The 14882-nt window shown below is 42.7% G+C and overlaps 1 protein-coding gene across 5 annotated transcripts in view; it reads right to left on the bottom strand.

The window, feature by feature from the left end:
- Window positions 1–14882, bottom strand: part of LOC144785799 (uncharacterized) — a 672618-nt gene that overhangs the window by 194913 nt on the left and 462823 nt on the right. For all 5 annotated transcript variants that reach the window (XM_078664619.1, XM_078664623.1, XM_078664622.1 and 2 more), the window contains exon 5: window positions 10184–10340. In XM_078664619.1, coding sequence (XP_078520745.1) covers window positions 10184–10340 — 157 coding nt within the window. The remainder of the gene's footprint in view (window positions 1–10183; window positions 10341–14882) is intronic.

Here is a 14882-nt window from a genome sequence, read left to right as displayed (position 1 = left end):
TATGCTTAAAAACTGTGATAGAAAAACAGACATTTGAGGTGAGCAGATCTAGAGTGTCGCTGGTGTTGAGAGTGCTCTAACAGGAGCTGCTTTCCACCTAAACTGAGACCTACCCAGAGTTCTCTCCTTCTTTTTTGCATAATGTATGCGTCACTCTATGCCTGAAAGGGTTTTGTTTTGACTTAATACTGGGTGCTCCCTTGTGTCTGGACAAAGCTATACCTCTCTGAAGAGCTCTAATTAGAGCGAAACACTGTGTCAGGGGTTGCTTTTACTCATTTCAGGTTGGCTTGAGTTGGTATTTTACCAATTCAAAGCTGTAATATTGTGCCTGGAGTGATAAATGGCTTTTGTTATTTAACAGCTCGGCAAGGACTGCATTGTACTAGTCCTATGCTTAAGGACTTTGCTGTTTAAATGGCGAAAGACTTTGTCATTTTCTATCTCGGCATGGATAGCACTGTCTAATCCTATGCTTAAAAACTTTGATAGAAAAACAGACATTTGAGGTGAGCAGATCTAGAGTGTCGCTGGTGTTGAGAGTGCTCTGACAGGAGCTGCTTTCCACCTAAACTGAGACCTACCCAGAGTTCTCTCCTTCTTTTTTGTATATATATATATATATATATATATATATATATATATATATATATATATATATATATATATATATATTCGTTCCAACGTCTGCTTGAAAATTAGACACAGACTCATCCAGCACGCTCGGGGTTGCTCAAATGCGTGTTTATTCAGGCTACATACTGGTTGATGACGCATTTCAACTGCCTCAGCAGTCTTCTTCAAACCTAAAGTCGCAGCCATTTTTTTTTTTAAACTGGTGAAATACTTAAAGTGCCAGTGCAACATTAACAGCAAAATAATCCCTGTGAAACAAAGTGACAGTGCAACAGAGTTTCTCCTAACGTGACAGTTGCAATCGATATTATTAAACATTGTCAATGTTTTTGTCATATAAGGCTCGATAATTTAAGCAACTGAAAACTGCAATAAAAATCACAAGTTTTTACACCTATTTAAGCAATAAATTTACTTAAAACAATTTAGACAATCAAACAATGTTCAATCTTTAGGCAAGTGACTTACTACTGGCCAACGTATTTATGCCCCATCATCTCGGGGTAAATCCTCTGCCATTAATAACCCTTATGTGCAAATGTCACTTAATTTATAAAGTGAAAAGTGCCTTGTGCAAATAGCGCCTCATTGTTCCACATTGTAAAAAATAAAAACGTGAAACTGACTCATACAGGACATATCTACAGGTACTCTGAGAAGCACTAACTGTAGCTTATCCCCCTCTATCCATTGTGGGCAAGTGCCCTTGTACTTTCAATTCTTGGCAAGGCTATTCACACCCTAACTAAAGTTCTTTGTGCTACAAACCCAAGTGCGACCATACAAATAAAATATTTACATGGACTGGCTACAAATTAGTAATTCATAAACTTAACCAGCTATTCTCTCCACAGAGAGAGACAACTACATGATTAAAAACCTCAGAACAATGCAAAGTTAAGAAAACATAAGAAAAGGAGATGTACTCATCATTTCATCACACGGGTACGGTTTATGTTACACTTATACAACATGGATCACAGGTGTACTTGTGAATCTTCTTCAAAATTGTGTCCATACGGAATCTTACTATCGAATCTGAGAATATATCGCGGTTCAAGCTTTCTCGGGCATCTCTCTCTGTCCCCCCTCGTAATCGTTGTTGCACTTGATCAATCACAAAGTATTTTAGACCTTCCAGCTTACCACCATGAAACTCATGGAAGTGTCTGGCCATGGGGTATGCCTAATAATGGCTCAAATGTGTTGTAGAATCTGTTGGTGTACTGGTAAAACTGTACTACCTATGTACATTTTAAAACAACTGCATTTTAAAATATACACCACAAATTGACTTTTGCACTTTGGAGGCTTCATGATTTGCCACTTTTTATTAGAAAATGGCAAGGGTACCTCCGTGGTATTCTCTCCATACTTACACGCCTTGCCTTTGTGGCATTTCCTGAAGCGTCTACTCTGCCCAAGCCATGTTGTTTGTTATGTTATGTTATGTTATGTTAAGGCCGTACTTTTAGAGCGCACGGCTACCCCAAGAGGTGTCCCGGCGCTTTAGCAAAGAGACCTGAAATCCAAGAACACAACAACAAACACACGCTACAGTCACAGTGATTACACGGAAAAGAGCATGGTCTTCAGCTCTTTCCTGAAAGCTAAGAGGCTGTTAGCTTTGCGGAGGGAGAGAGGGAGCTCATTCCAGAGGCACGCTGCCATATATTGGAAGGACCGTCCTCCCATCCGAACTTGTTTGACAATAGGCACCTCCATTTTAGCCAAGTCTGCTGACCGCAGCAACCTCCGTGGCACATAGAAAGCAATACGCTTTCTTATGTAGTTGCGGGGTACCTAGGGTAATTGGTAACCAGAGCCTGTCCCAGTGATCTTGCTTTTATGTGTTTTTTACATATATATTTTTATATTGTTTCCGGGGTCCCGCACATGGGCGGGAATATTCAGTGCTTATGACTTTGATGAGGATTCCCCTGGAAGAGAAGTGGCCAATTACCCAACTTTTGGCCCAAAACTGTGTCTCCCCATAGGACATGCCAGTGCTTTTGCATGATACACCTTATATCCTTGTGCTGTCTATTGTACCAAGTGATAAGATGGAATTGTGGTTTCACTTCTACAGTTGCACAGTTCACAGCAGGTTTCCCAAAAATATATATATATCGCCTCTAGCATGTCCCAAAGTAGCAAAAAAGGCTGACAGAAGTGCAAAACGTATTTAACTGCTCCCACCTCCCGAAATCAATGTGAAAAAAATTGTACATTCAGCAGTTAATTCACAGCAACACAACAATGGTTTTAAAATGTTTAAAAAAACAAGTATAAATGTCCATTCACAAAAATGTCAATGGCAAAAATACCTGGAAGACTAGACGTGCCAGTTTTCAGGCAGTTGGAAAGACAAACTGACTCTCTCTGGTTGCAATTGAGTTTCTCTTCCAGGGGAACCTCATCAAAGTCATAAGCATTGAATATTCCTGCCCATGTGCGGAAACCCCCAGGGCCACAGGGCAAGCAGGGGTTATGGGCCCAATGGAGGGGGTTGAGGCCTTTTACTCCTAATGTCCCGGAGCTCGACCTACTATGGGTTCTTAGTAACTGGGCCAAGAACCCCATCAGCTAGGATCCATTTGAAGACAGCGTGTATGACACAAAGCCCTACACCAAGATAAACAAAGAATCCTCAGCAATAAGCTTATCGCCTCAGGACGCAGAAAATCCCTAAGAAGTGCAAATTTCCTCTTTCTAGAACCCCTTCAGATTCAGAAAATAAAAGACAATGCCTTTACTTTCTCCAGACCGGCTCTGAGAATATGGAACTAGCTCCCAGAGGAGATTCGATCAAACCCATCGACACGTGCCTTCAAAAAAGATGTCAAGAGGATTCTACATACCAGATTGCTGAACTAAAATATATGGGTTGGCTTGAGACAAAGACAACCCCACACCCTTGATGCATCTCAACGAGTGGCAGACACAATGACAGACCACCAAGAAGGCACTCTTGGGATATGAGCATTTGTTTACAGCGATCTTGATTTGTATATTACAGGTTGCTATTTGCTAATCAAAGTTCCCCTGGATTCTCTTTGCTAGGACTTGCTTGCATTTTTTGTTGCAAGGTAACAAAATTATTTGCACTTCTGTCTGCCATTTCCCCCACTTTGGGTCATTCTAGAGATGCCATTCCTCTTGCCTCTCCCGCTTCTAATTCAGCTCTAATGGCAGATGCCACCATTGCCTGGAAAAGTGCTGTAGCAGATCCTGATTGAGCTTTCCCTAATAGCAGTCAAAAAGGTAGCAACTGAGCGCGTCAACATGGTTGTTCTGGACTCCTGGAAGGGAAGGTATCTACCTGGTTTGTGATGGCTCGGTCCCACAGCCACTGTGGCTCTTCATACAAAGAGTGGGACCTCATACTACCTCCTATGGTGATGTAAAACCTCAAGGTCATATTGTCTGTTGTGATCAGGCTAGCCCCCACCACCCGCCCCACCCCCCATACATGGCAGGAACGCCTGGAGGCTTTGCCTCATGGTGTGTAGCTCCAAGGTGTTTATATGGATTGACTTCTCTTAGTTGGACATGAGACCTCTTGTGGACAGCTCCTGCATGGAAGATCCCTAACCTACTACAGAAGCATCTGACAATAGGATGATCATGTCCATTGTAGGTTGGAAGAGGAGGGCTACATTGAATTTGTCAGGAAACCTCCACCACAGAAGAGTTTGTTTGAGGCAGCTGGTTAGTGCCACTATGTCGCCCCACAACCCTGTTGACTGTTACCCCGGGAGGACTAACTTTAATGGAGTATGCCTCATTTAAAGGCAGCAGAAGAGAATTAACCCTATGCAGGATTACTTTAGGGCCAGTATTGATTTGTTTGTTCGCATTGGAAGGTTCCCAGTGACTGATGACTGCAGCTTATGCTTGAAGCTTTCTAATCTGTTCGGGTGAGGAAAATTCCTTGCTAAACTACATGAGCAGGATTACTCCTAGAAACTGGGTATGAGTAGAAGGATGAGTGGAAGACTTTTTAACATTTAGTGTACACACGAAGAAACTGAAGCAAGCAGGTCCCCTCTTCCAAAAGTGCCTCCACTAGACCGTGAGAGAAGTGTGGCTCACTGGTTAGAGCGGCAGACTCTGAAGCAGAGATCAGGCCCGGGACCAGGGTTCAAGTCCCGACGCGGCAGGGTCTTGAGCTCAATGTCCGCGGACTCGATAATTCTCACCTCGGCGCCTACTCTAATCATGGGTCCCACGCTGCAACTCTGGGCAATAGCTTGCTTAATCTCCACAACAGCCCCTACACCACTGGGATGCCTGGCTTCACCGTGGGGGTGACCAAGAGGGGCATCTCACAGGGAGAGCCAGGAAGGGTTCCACAGCGTTATACAGCGCCGGGACGCCCCGTTGGGGCAGCTGTGCGCTTTACAAAATACATTACACTACATTCTACAGTAATTGAGACCCTGTCTACAAACAAAGGTTGCCACAGCGGCCAGGCACTTCATGAATGTTTGGGAGTGATTTCAGGCCAGAAGGCAGAGCTTTTTACTGCAAGTTCTGCCCTTCCATGGGGAATCATAGCTACTGTTTGCGATCCGGGGGTATAAGAATATGGAAGCCGGAATCCTGTAGATCAAAGGATATCTACAGGAAACTCTCTTTCCTTTAGCTAAAGAAAAACCTTTGGCAAGCCGTCTGAAATGAATGTTGATTCAAAAACTTGTTGAATTCTTGCAGGCCCAGATTAGAACATCATTATCTCACTTTCCTACTCACCAGGAAGAACTTGGAATACAAACTCACAAGAAACTCTGTACCTTTTTCACTCCCTTAAGAAGGTGGAAGGGAATTTCCTGCTAAGGTTGTTGCATGACGGATGGTGTTCATTACTAAATGTGGGCGATGGGAAAGTCTTTCCAGGAACTCCAGGGTGTGCACAGACAGCACATTCTGGAGTATCAGCAATCAGCCATAGTCTTGACCCATTTGGGAGCGCACACAGGAGATTCTCCCCCCATGCCCTGTGGGGTGTAGGTGGGAGGGTAGAATGGGTAAGAGGTTGCTTGGGATTCCCCTGAGCGTGTGATGAGCCCCTTTTCTTACCTAAAGTTTTACGTTAGTTCCAGTGGGCATGGGGCCTGCCTGCAGGATAACCTTGGTCATAATTAAATTGTGTGAGGGGAAGTACATGTGATCTTGTCCACTAACTTGGCTGTAGGCTTCTGAATACTAGGGATGGTTTTGAACCATAAAAGAATGCATGTTGGGATGGTAATGTACCCTTAATGGTAAATTGGTATGCACCCATGTCCTGATGCTCAACGCATTTGAAACTGGTATCCTGACTTTTTGTTTGGCCCTAGCATCATGTTACACTACCATCTGCACCAAGGCATAGACATGTTCCTGGCAATGTGACGAGCAGAACATTTCTGTGACTTGCAGAGGCGCACAAAGCGTGCCCTTGCAATGGGACTGGGACTACTGTCCATGCTTGGGGAAGGAAACAAAGTTGTGGTGGTAGAGCGCAGTGTTTTGCGAGTCTTTAGTGTGACCAGACCTTATTCACAGTGTCAGAGAGAGTGCAGCCTACTAACCCCTCTCATGCAAAATGTTCTGCTGGAACGGCAATCACCAGAACCTTCTGCTGATATCCTGTGTGCAGGATGAGTGAGTGTGTGTGCAGTAAATTAGTAGCACATGTATGCCAATAGGAGTTTCTCAGTGGTTTAATAGCGAGTACTATGACCAGTGGGATCCGTTTTGGAAGCTCATGGCATAGCGTGGAGGAAGATGGAAAATGAGATTAGCCTCCACAGACAGTGGAGGCTGGAGGGTGGAGATCTGGAGGGTGGAGATCTGGACACTGAAATAAAGAAGGATGCAGAAGAGCTTCTCATTCAAATTCATTGAGGACCTTGGTAACTAAAAGGCTGCTGATAAGCTCTTCCTAAGCATTTTAATTTATAGATGGTAGGGATGAGAGGTTGGACTGCAGTTCCTGTTGTTCAAGTTAAGGAGGTTTCTAGACAGGGCCAATGCTGCTTCAGGAATGCTGAGGACAGCCAGGTGCAGAGAGAGAGGCTAACATAACTGAGATTGTGCTCTGACGGAGAGTATTACCTTGCACAAAGAAGGGCTATAGATGAAACTTAACGGAAGCTGCTGTAACCAAAAGAAACATATACCATTCCACTCCTATTCTAGATCTACTGATTCCCCCTGGCTATCTCATCATTAGAAAAGATAGAATTAAACAAATGGGAGGGGGCCTTGCCATTATCTTCAGAGATAACCTTAATATCTCCCTTGTACAACTTCAAGACCCATCCACATTCGAATACCTCTGCACAGATATCCATACTCCAGGCTTCCAGACCATTAGGCTCCATACTATCTACCACTCTCCTGGATACTCTATCTCCTTTACTGAAGAGATGTCCGACCTTATTACGCTAGCATCACTATCCCACTGTAAAAACATCTTTCTAGGAGACTTCAACATCCACTGGAATAAAAATGACGACCCAGCGGTCTCCCGGTTTAACGATATCATGGATGTTACCGACCTGATCCAACTTTGCCAATCCCCAACTCACAACAAAGGCGCCACCCTTGATGCTATCCTGACTAAAAAGGATATTGCCTCCCTCTCTAAGATCCTTCCAGTAGACTGGTCTGACCATCACCTTATCCTCTTCGACTTAAATGGCTCCATTATACACCCGACCCCTACAGGCATTTTACCTTTGAAACCTACCCGTAAACTTCACCTCATTCCCCCAGGCGAATTGGAATCTACCATTAAATCTCGCTTACTTCTCCCCCCTCTCTCACATAGCACCGACGACCTAACTGAACACTACAACAATTCGATTTGTGATGCCCTTGATCAAATCGCCCCTGTAAAATACAAACAAGAAAAAAACATCCCACCAAAATCCTGGTTTAACTCGGACCTTAACATGGAAAGACGAGCTCTGAGGCACTCAGAACGTACCTGGAGGAATCATCCCACCACTGACAATTTGGTGCTTCTGAGAAATGCTAGAGCACAATACAAAAAACACATCTTCAATGAAAAAGCTTCCTATCTTCGCAAGCAGCTTGATCATGCCAGAAACCGCCCCAGAGAACTCTTTAACATTGTTAAAAAACAAACCTCCTCTGGCCCCCCGAAACTACTAGCCACTATTGAAAGATGTGAAGAAATAGCAAGCTTCTTCTCCAACAAAGTCAACGCAATTGAACTTTCCTTTTCCGCCCCCCTTTCACCTCAACATCCCCTCAAACTCCACCTCCTCCCTAACTTGCATAGCACTAGCTCGCTCTCTTCTCCCCTGTCTCAAGAAACCCTCCAACCACACTCTATACCCCCCTCCCAGGCCCCGCTCTCATACACCACCAAACTAAAAACAATGCCTCCTGGAGCGAATTCTCCCCTGTATCCGAAACAGCTATCGTCAATTTCATCTCTAAACTCAAACCGACCTCTCACACTAAAGACCCTCTCCCCTCTCACCTGGTCCAAGAATTCAAAAACATCATTGCCCCACTCTGGACCACCATCATCAACTCCTCTCTCTCCACTGGCTGTGTTCCGGCCTCTCTTCAATTAGGTCAAATCTCCCCCATCCTCAAAAACTCCTCTGCCGACCCCAATGACCTCAACAACCTACGCCCCATCTCCAACCTTCCCTTCCTCTCTAAAGTCCTGGAAAAATGTGTCCTTTCCCAACTTGACAACCATATTTTCTCTTTCAATCTCCTTGACATGTTCCAATCAGGCTTCAGAAAAGGATGCAGCACTGAAACAGCCATTCTCAACATTACTGACGATATTCACCTGTCTCTTGACAGAGGTGAATCCTCTCTGCTAATCCTCCTGGACCTTTCGGCAGCGTTCGATACTGTACACCACTCTACCCTCCTCAACACCCTTAAAATTCAATTTGGTTTTAAGAGCACCGTACTCAAATGGTTCTCCTCTTTCCTTCAAAACAGATCCCAACAAATTAAGCTCAGTCAATTCCTCTCCAAACCCCAACCGGTCTCACTTGGAGTCCCCCAAGGCTCTATCCTCTCCCCAACACTATTCAACCTATTCATGGAACCATTAACCCTCATTCTCAATCAAGCCAAATTATCCTATCACCTCTACGCCGATGACACCCAACTTTACTACAAGATCAAATCCCATAATGACATCCTCCACCTCAACGACACACTGAATAAAGTTCAAGCCTGGTTCCACCTCAAACATCTTAAACTGGACCCTAAAAAAACTGAAATCATCCTATTCAGTCCCAAGAACAACTCTCTCCCTATTCAACTCTGGATCAATGACATCACAGCTCTTAACTGCCCCCTCTCCACCTCGAACTCTGTCAAATCCCTAGGCATCAGTATCGATCTTAACCTTAATCTCATCCCACACATTAAAAATGCTAGCAAAAGTGCCCTTTTCACCCTACATCACCTCAAAAAACTTAAACCCTTCATTCCTGCAGATGACTTTAGAATCGTTGTCCAATCACTTGTCCTGTCCAAAATTGATTATGGTAACGCAACACTCGCCGGCACCCCGAAAATCCACCTGGCACCTATTAAATGTGTTCTCAACCTCGCTGTCAGTCTTATCTCCGATTGTAAAAAATTCGACCACATCTCTCCTGTCCTTAAAAACCTTAATTGGCTCCCAATCGAAGGAAGATCCACATACAAGATTGCTTGTATCACATACAAAGCCCCCCACCTTAACACCCCTTCTTATCTGGCTGACAAACTACAAAAAGCTGGGTACTCTAGGTCCCTGAGGAGCACAAACTCCCTTGTCCTAATCCCTCCGAAACTCAAATACAAAAGAACCCAATCCCGTGCATTCTCTGGTAATGCCCCTACGATCTGGAACTCTCTCCCCAAAGACCTCTGCTGCAACCCCTGCTACCCTCTCTTCAAAAAAAGGCTCAAATCACTTCTTCTCGACAAATACTGGGGCACGTAAGGTCGCTGACTATAATGCTGCCCGACTCCTGGCCCTCTGCTTTCACCTCACCCCACCCCTTTCCCACCTCTCTAACCTCCTCTCCTCCTGTCCATAACCCCTTATTTCCCTTATTCTCTTTACCCTCCTTCCTCCCTCTTTCCTTACCTCTCCTCCCCTCTCGTATCCTCCGCCATTATCTGCACTCACCTATGACATCTTATTTTGTTACCTCCTTTCCATGTTGAATGTATATTTTTATTGGAATTATTCATGATTAATACCCACTGTGAACTTGTAAATGTATTTATATTGACCTTGTAAAGCGCTCTGATACCCTCGGGTCCAGTAGCGCTATATAAAACTCTCAAAATAAAAATAAATAAATAAAAATAAAATAAAAATAAATAAAGGAAAATGGGGGAGAAGGCAGACTGCATACATTTCAGTTATGAAAAGATAAAAAAGGAAAGGCCTATAATAGTTTAGATAATGCTATAAGTTGGTCACATTTTATCACACATCATAAAAGATAAGGATTACACAACAGGACTCCCTGAATCTAATCAAAGCAACTTTTCTCACCTTGCTTCCTGTGTAACATTCTCCTGTGCCATTAGTGGAAGCTTCTTGTGTTGGTACCAATGTTTCAATCTGCGCTTCACTTTGAATATTGGGGGCTTTACTAGCAGTGCCAATCTGATCTCCACTTAGCATTTGCTCTTCCCTCTGTATTCGCAAACTTAAAGACAAAATGGTTGAAATTTGTTTAATAAACAAAAAGCAGCTGTCAATCGAACTAAGTTCTTAAGCACACATGTAGAAAATTCATATCAGAAGAATGTCTTTGGGCATGTGTAAATATAAATATATATATATAAATATATATATAGTGGCCGTAGGTATAGTTAAGGTGACCGGAGATAGGGATTTATTTTACATTTCTGTCCCTTAATAACTATGCATCCATTTGACAAATGGCCGTGAAACTTTGCAGACCTACTGTCCCGGTTTCAATCTTGGAGTCCTGAAAGTTTCACAGCATTTCATCAAGGTGGGGCAAAGAAAAAAGGGGGCTCCCAAAAAGGGAGTCAAATCTGGAAACAGCCTTTATAATGCAGTCATAACCACGCATGACCGTTAACACGATGTCAATACCATGCATATGCCTTCACCACGAATTTCGTAGTAAAGGAATAAATGAAAAGGGCATATGCGTGGTAAAGCTCGTTCTATGATTTTTAAAAGCTTGTGCAAAGAACTTTAAGTTATAAGGGGTTTGGGTTTCCATCATAAAACCCCATCCTGACTAACCAGTCAGATTTTAAAACAAGTCTATTAGATGTGGAGAATGGAGTGTCACCCTCCTTAATCACAGAAATCTTTTTCTATGATCTACTCAGAGATTTACATGCCCACTGGAAATCCGATGTTTTGGTAATATACTTAGCTATTATATTTTGACAACGCATATGATGTTACCAACCATGCCTTTACAACGAAATGTTTGTGATAAAGGCATAGGTATTGTCAAAATATTCGTAGTAAATGCAAGCGTGGTAATGACACATGCGTAGTAACGATGGTGTAGTAAAGGCATGCATGGTCATTGCAAAAGTGGTTTTTTTTTGCATAGCTGGAAAACCATCAGTGACCTTTTTATGAAATTTGGAAGGATTATATATTATGGTGCGTAGATGATTCTTTGGCGTACTGCATATAAGCAGGGTAAGCATTTTATACATGTTTTTAATTTAGCTATACCTGTGGCCATGGTAGGACTGAGTACTCCCGAGGTGTATAGCGATGACAAGTAATTCGCTGATTGGCTAATGATTGCCTTTAAGAAAGTTAAAAGCAGCCATGTTAATTTCAGTTCAAGTTTCCCAGTGTTCTGCGTTACGCCATTCAATGTAGGTAAGTATTAGGTTTGGTACTTTTCCCATTCCTATTACCACTTTAGTAAAGTGGTAATAAGTAGAGAAGAATATTTATACAATTATATTATATATATATATATATATATATATATATATATATATATATATATATATATATATATATATATATATATATAAGTTAATCAAGAGTACCATGGTACTGAAAAAAATATTTTATTTAATGAAAAAAATTACAAATAAACTGTATGACACTATATTTTATAAATAAAGGGCCCGATTTGCAAAAGTAAACTTAGATGTTTTGTCTACACTTAGAACAAATGGCTAAATTTACGACTTTGAGAATTCACAAAGGGCATTTACGAGTCGCATCTTTATGTCCACACTCGGGGAAGATCTCCTCCCGAATGCGGACAAACCTACTACTCGTAAATGCCCTTTGTGAATTTGGAAGTCGTAAACTTTGACATTTTATCTACGTTTAGACCAAACGTCTAAGTTTACCTTAGGGAATGTATACAAAGAAGGTTATGGATTAGTGCACAAATTACTAGAAATTATTATGCTACTTTACCAAAAAAAAAGCAAATTAGAATACACTGCTATAAAGATTTATAGTAATCAAAAAAGAAAAATGTTAACCTTACAAATGTTTTGGGGGTACCTCGGTACTACAGTGCACTCCGTATTTAAAAAAAGAAATAGGTAGAATCTTATAAATATTTTGATCTATCTATTACCACTTTACTAAACTGGAAATAGTTAGGGCAAAAACACCACACCTAATACTTGCTTACATTGGAAAATGAAATGAAGAACACGGGCAACCTGTACTTAAAAACAACATAGCTACTTTTAACTTTTCCAAAACCAATGATTACACAATCAGCTAATGACTTGTAATCACTATGTACTGTGGTAGTATTAAAAAAAAAACATTTCCCTAAAATAATGCAACAACAGATATCACTAACTTTAAATACCGTAAAACTTATATAGTATTACATTACTTACCTAAAATACACACAATCATGTGTGCTCTATCACGTGCAATCCTGCCACATTGTAACAAAATGCGACTGATGCTTTTTGCAGAACAGAAAATAAAAAAATGTTTATGAAATACATTGCAAATAAGCACGTATTGGGAACCACCTTTTCTCTTTGGACCCCCTTGACTAAATCACGCAAAACTTGTACTCCTTCCACAATGAAACAGGTGGAACAAGTATGCTAAATTTCACGGACTATCGGCAAAAGGGTCCAAAATAATTAAGGGAGAAAATATTAAAAAATCCATAGGTCAATAATACTACACATTTATAAACAAAAAAGGTAACTTATTACCACTAAAATAAAGTGGCAATAGGTTGTCATTAACAACAAAACTTAACGAACAAATTACTTACCTTCGGTAACGCCTTATCTGGTTGAGACAATATCTCGCCGCAAATTCCTTGCCTTTGAACTTCCCAGGCATCAGACTGGATCTGGAAGATTTTTCGTGAGCAGTACCTCTGAATAGCATCAGTCAGCCTTGTGTGGCGTTGTTGGCATCGTCCGTGTGGGGAATGACTGCGTGACCCATACAGTGGCCCCCTCGGCGCGCTGACATCAGTTACTTTTCACGATACTCCATGCCAGAAGCAAGGAACCATGAAGTACACTGACACTGGTGTGTCCAAACTATAGCTCTGAAAGGTATCATCCCCGACCCTAGAAATCTGTCCGCAAAGCAGTGAGGATGGGTGGATCAGTAAGGAAGCTGCAGCTAGATACTGTCTCTACCAGATAATGCATTACCGAAGGTAAGTAACTTGTTCATCTGATAGAGATATCTAGCCACAGATCCCTTACCTTTGAAAAGATGCCTGAGCAATACCAAGCCAGTGGTGGGTCTGTGGACAAATTTAGACTAAGTCCTGCAGGACCGAACGGGCAAAGTGCCTGTTCCTGCAGACCTGACTGGCCAGGCAGTAATGCTTGGTAAACGTATGCAGAGATGTCCACGTTGCTTCCAGACAGATGTCTAGGACTAAAACTCCAAGGGCTAGTGAAGTGATTGCAGCCTTAGCTGTGGTGGAATTAACTTTTAATCTTTCAGGAGACTGCTTCTTTGCCAGTGCATAGCAGATCTTGATGCAGAGAACGACCCATCAAGTAATGGACCATTTCTGCACGTTCTGACCTTTTTTCTCACCAACATAGCCCACAAAGAATTGGTCGTCCACCCGAAACTCACTTGTGTTGTCAAGGTAGAACAACAACGCTTTTTTTGGGTTCAGATGATGGAGTCACTCCTCTTCTTTAGAGGAATGTGGAGGAGAGTGGAAAGTGGATAAGGTGACAAACTGGTCCACGTGAAATGGTGTTACCACTTCTGGCAGGAAAGAGGCCCTAGTGCGAAGCACCAGTTTGTCAGGAGAAACTGATAGGAAGGGAAGCTTGGATGATAAAGCCTACAGCTCACTCACTCTCCTGGTCGATGTAATTGCCACAGGAAAGGTTATTTTGATGGTGAGCAGCCTGAGGGGACAATTGTGTAAAGGCTCGAAGGGCGCAGACATCAGAAATAGGAGAACCAAATTAAGGTCCCACTGAGGCATAATGAAAGAGGAAGGTGGGAACATATGTACAAGACCTTTGAGAAATCTAGTTACAATAGGAGTTGTAAATAAGGGAGCCGCAAGAAGGCAGACATGGCATAAAGATACACTTTCAGAGTGCCTAAAGCAGAGCCCGGCTGGGCAAGGGTCAAAATAAAAAGTTAAATATCAGAAAAGGAGGCAGAAAGAGGGTAAATAGACTTATCTGTATGATACGATACAAACTTTATCCATCAGAATAACATTACTGACTTCAGAAGGAAGGTCGAAAGCTGCTGCCACTCAATCTCCATGTAAGAAGGTGAAGAGTGGACAGGTTCAGGTGGAGGACCTTCCCCTGCTGCTGTGACTGAAGATCCTCCTGAAGGGGCAGCCTGATCAGAAGATCAATGCTCATGGTCAGAAGCAAGGATCACTCGGGCCCAGTTGTTCCTGAGCTCCTAGAGAATTCTGGGCAGGAGTGGTAAGGGTGGAAAAGGGTACAGGAAGCCTGAAGGCACTCGAGACAAAAAGCGTCTCTGAGCAAGAGCCTTGGAAACTCCAGGGCGCAAAACTGCTGACATTGCACGTTTTCGGCGGAGACCTTGCACCACTTCCGGGTGTAGATGCCATTCATGGTCCGCTAGGCATCGATGGCTGAGTTCAGCCACCCTGGTGCTCATGAAACCTGCCAGGTGTTGAACCACCAGGTTAATGACCAGCTGCTCCAGCCTAGTCCAGAGACGCAGGGCCTCTTGACAAAGGTACCACAACACCACCCGCCCAGTTTGTTGTATT

The sequence above is a fragment of the Lissotriton helveticus genome, chromosome 10, assembly GCF_964261635.1.
Source record: "Lissotriton helveticus chromosome 10, aLisHel1.1, whole genome shotgun sequence".
NCBI classification, from domain to species: domain Eukaryota; kingdom Metazoa; phylum Chordata; class Amphibia; order Caudata; family Salamandridae; genus Lissotriton; species Lissotriton helveticus.
The sequence above is the reverse complement of the archived record's forward strand: the minus strand, read 5'-3'. Positions and strand labels throughout refer to the sequence as shown.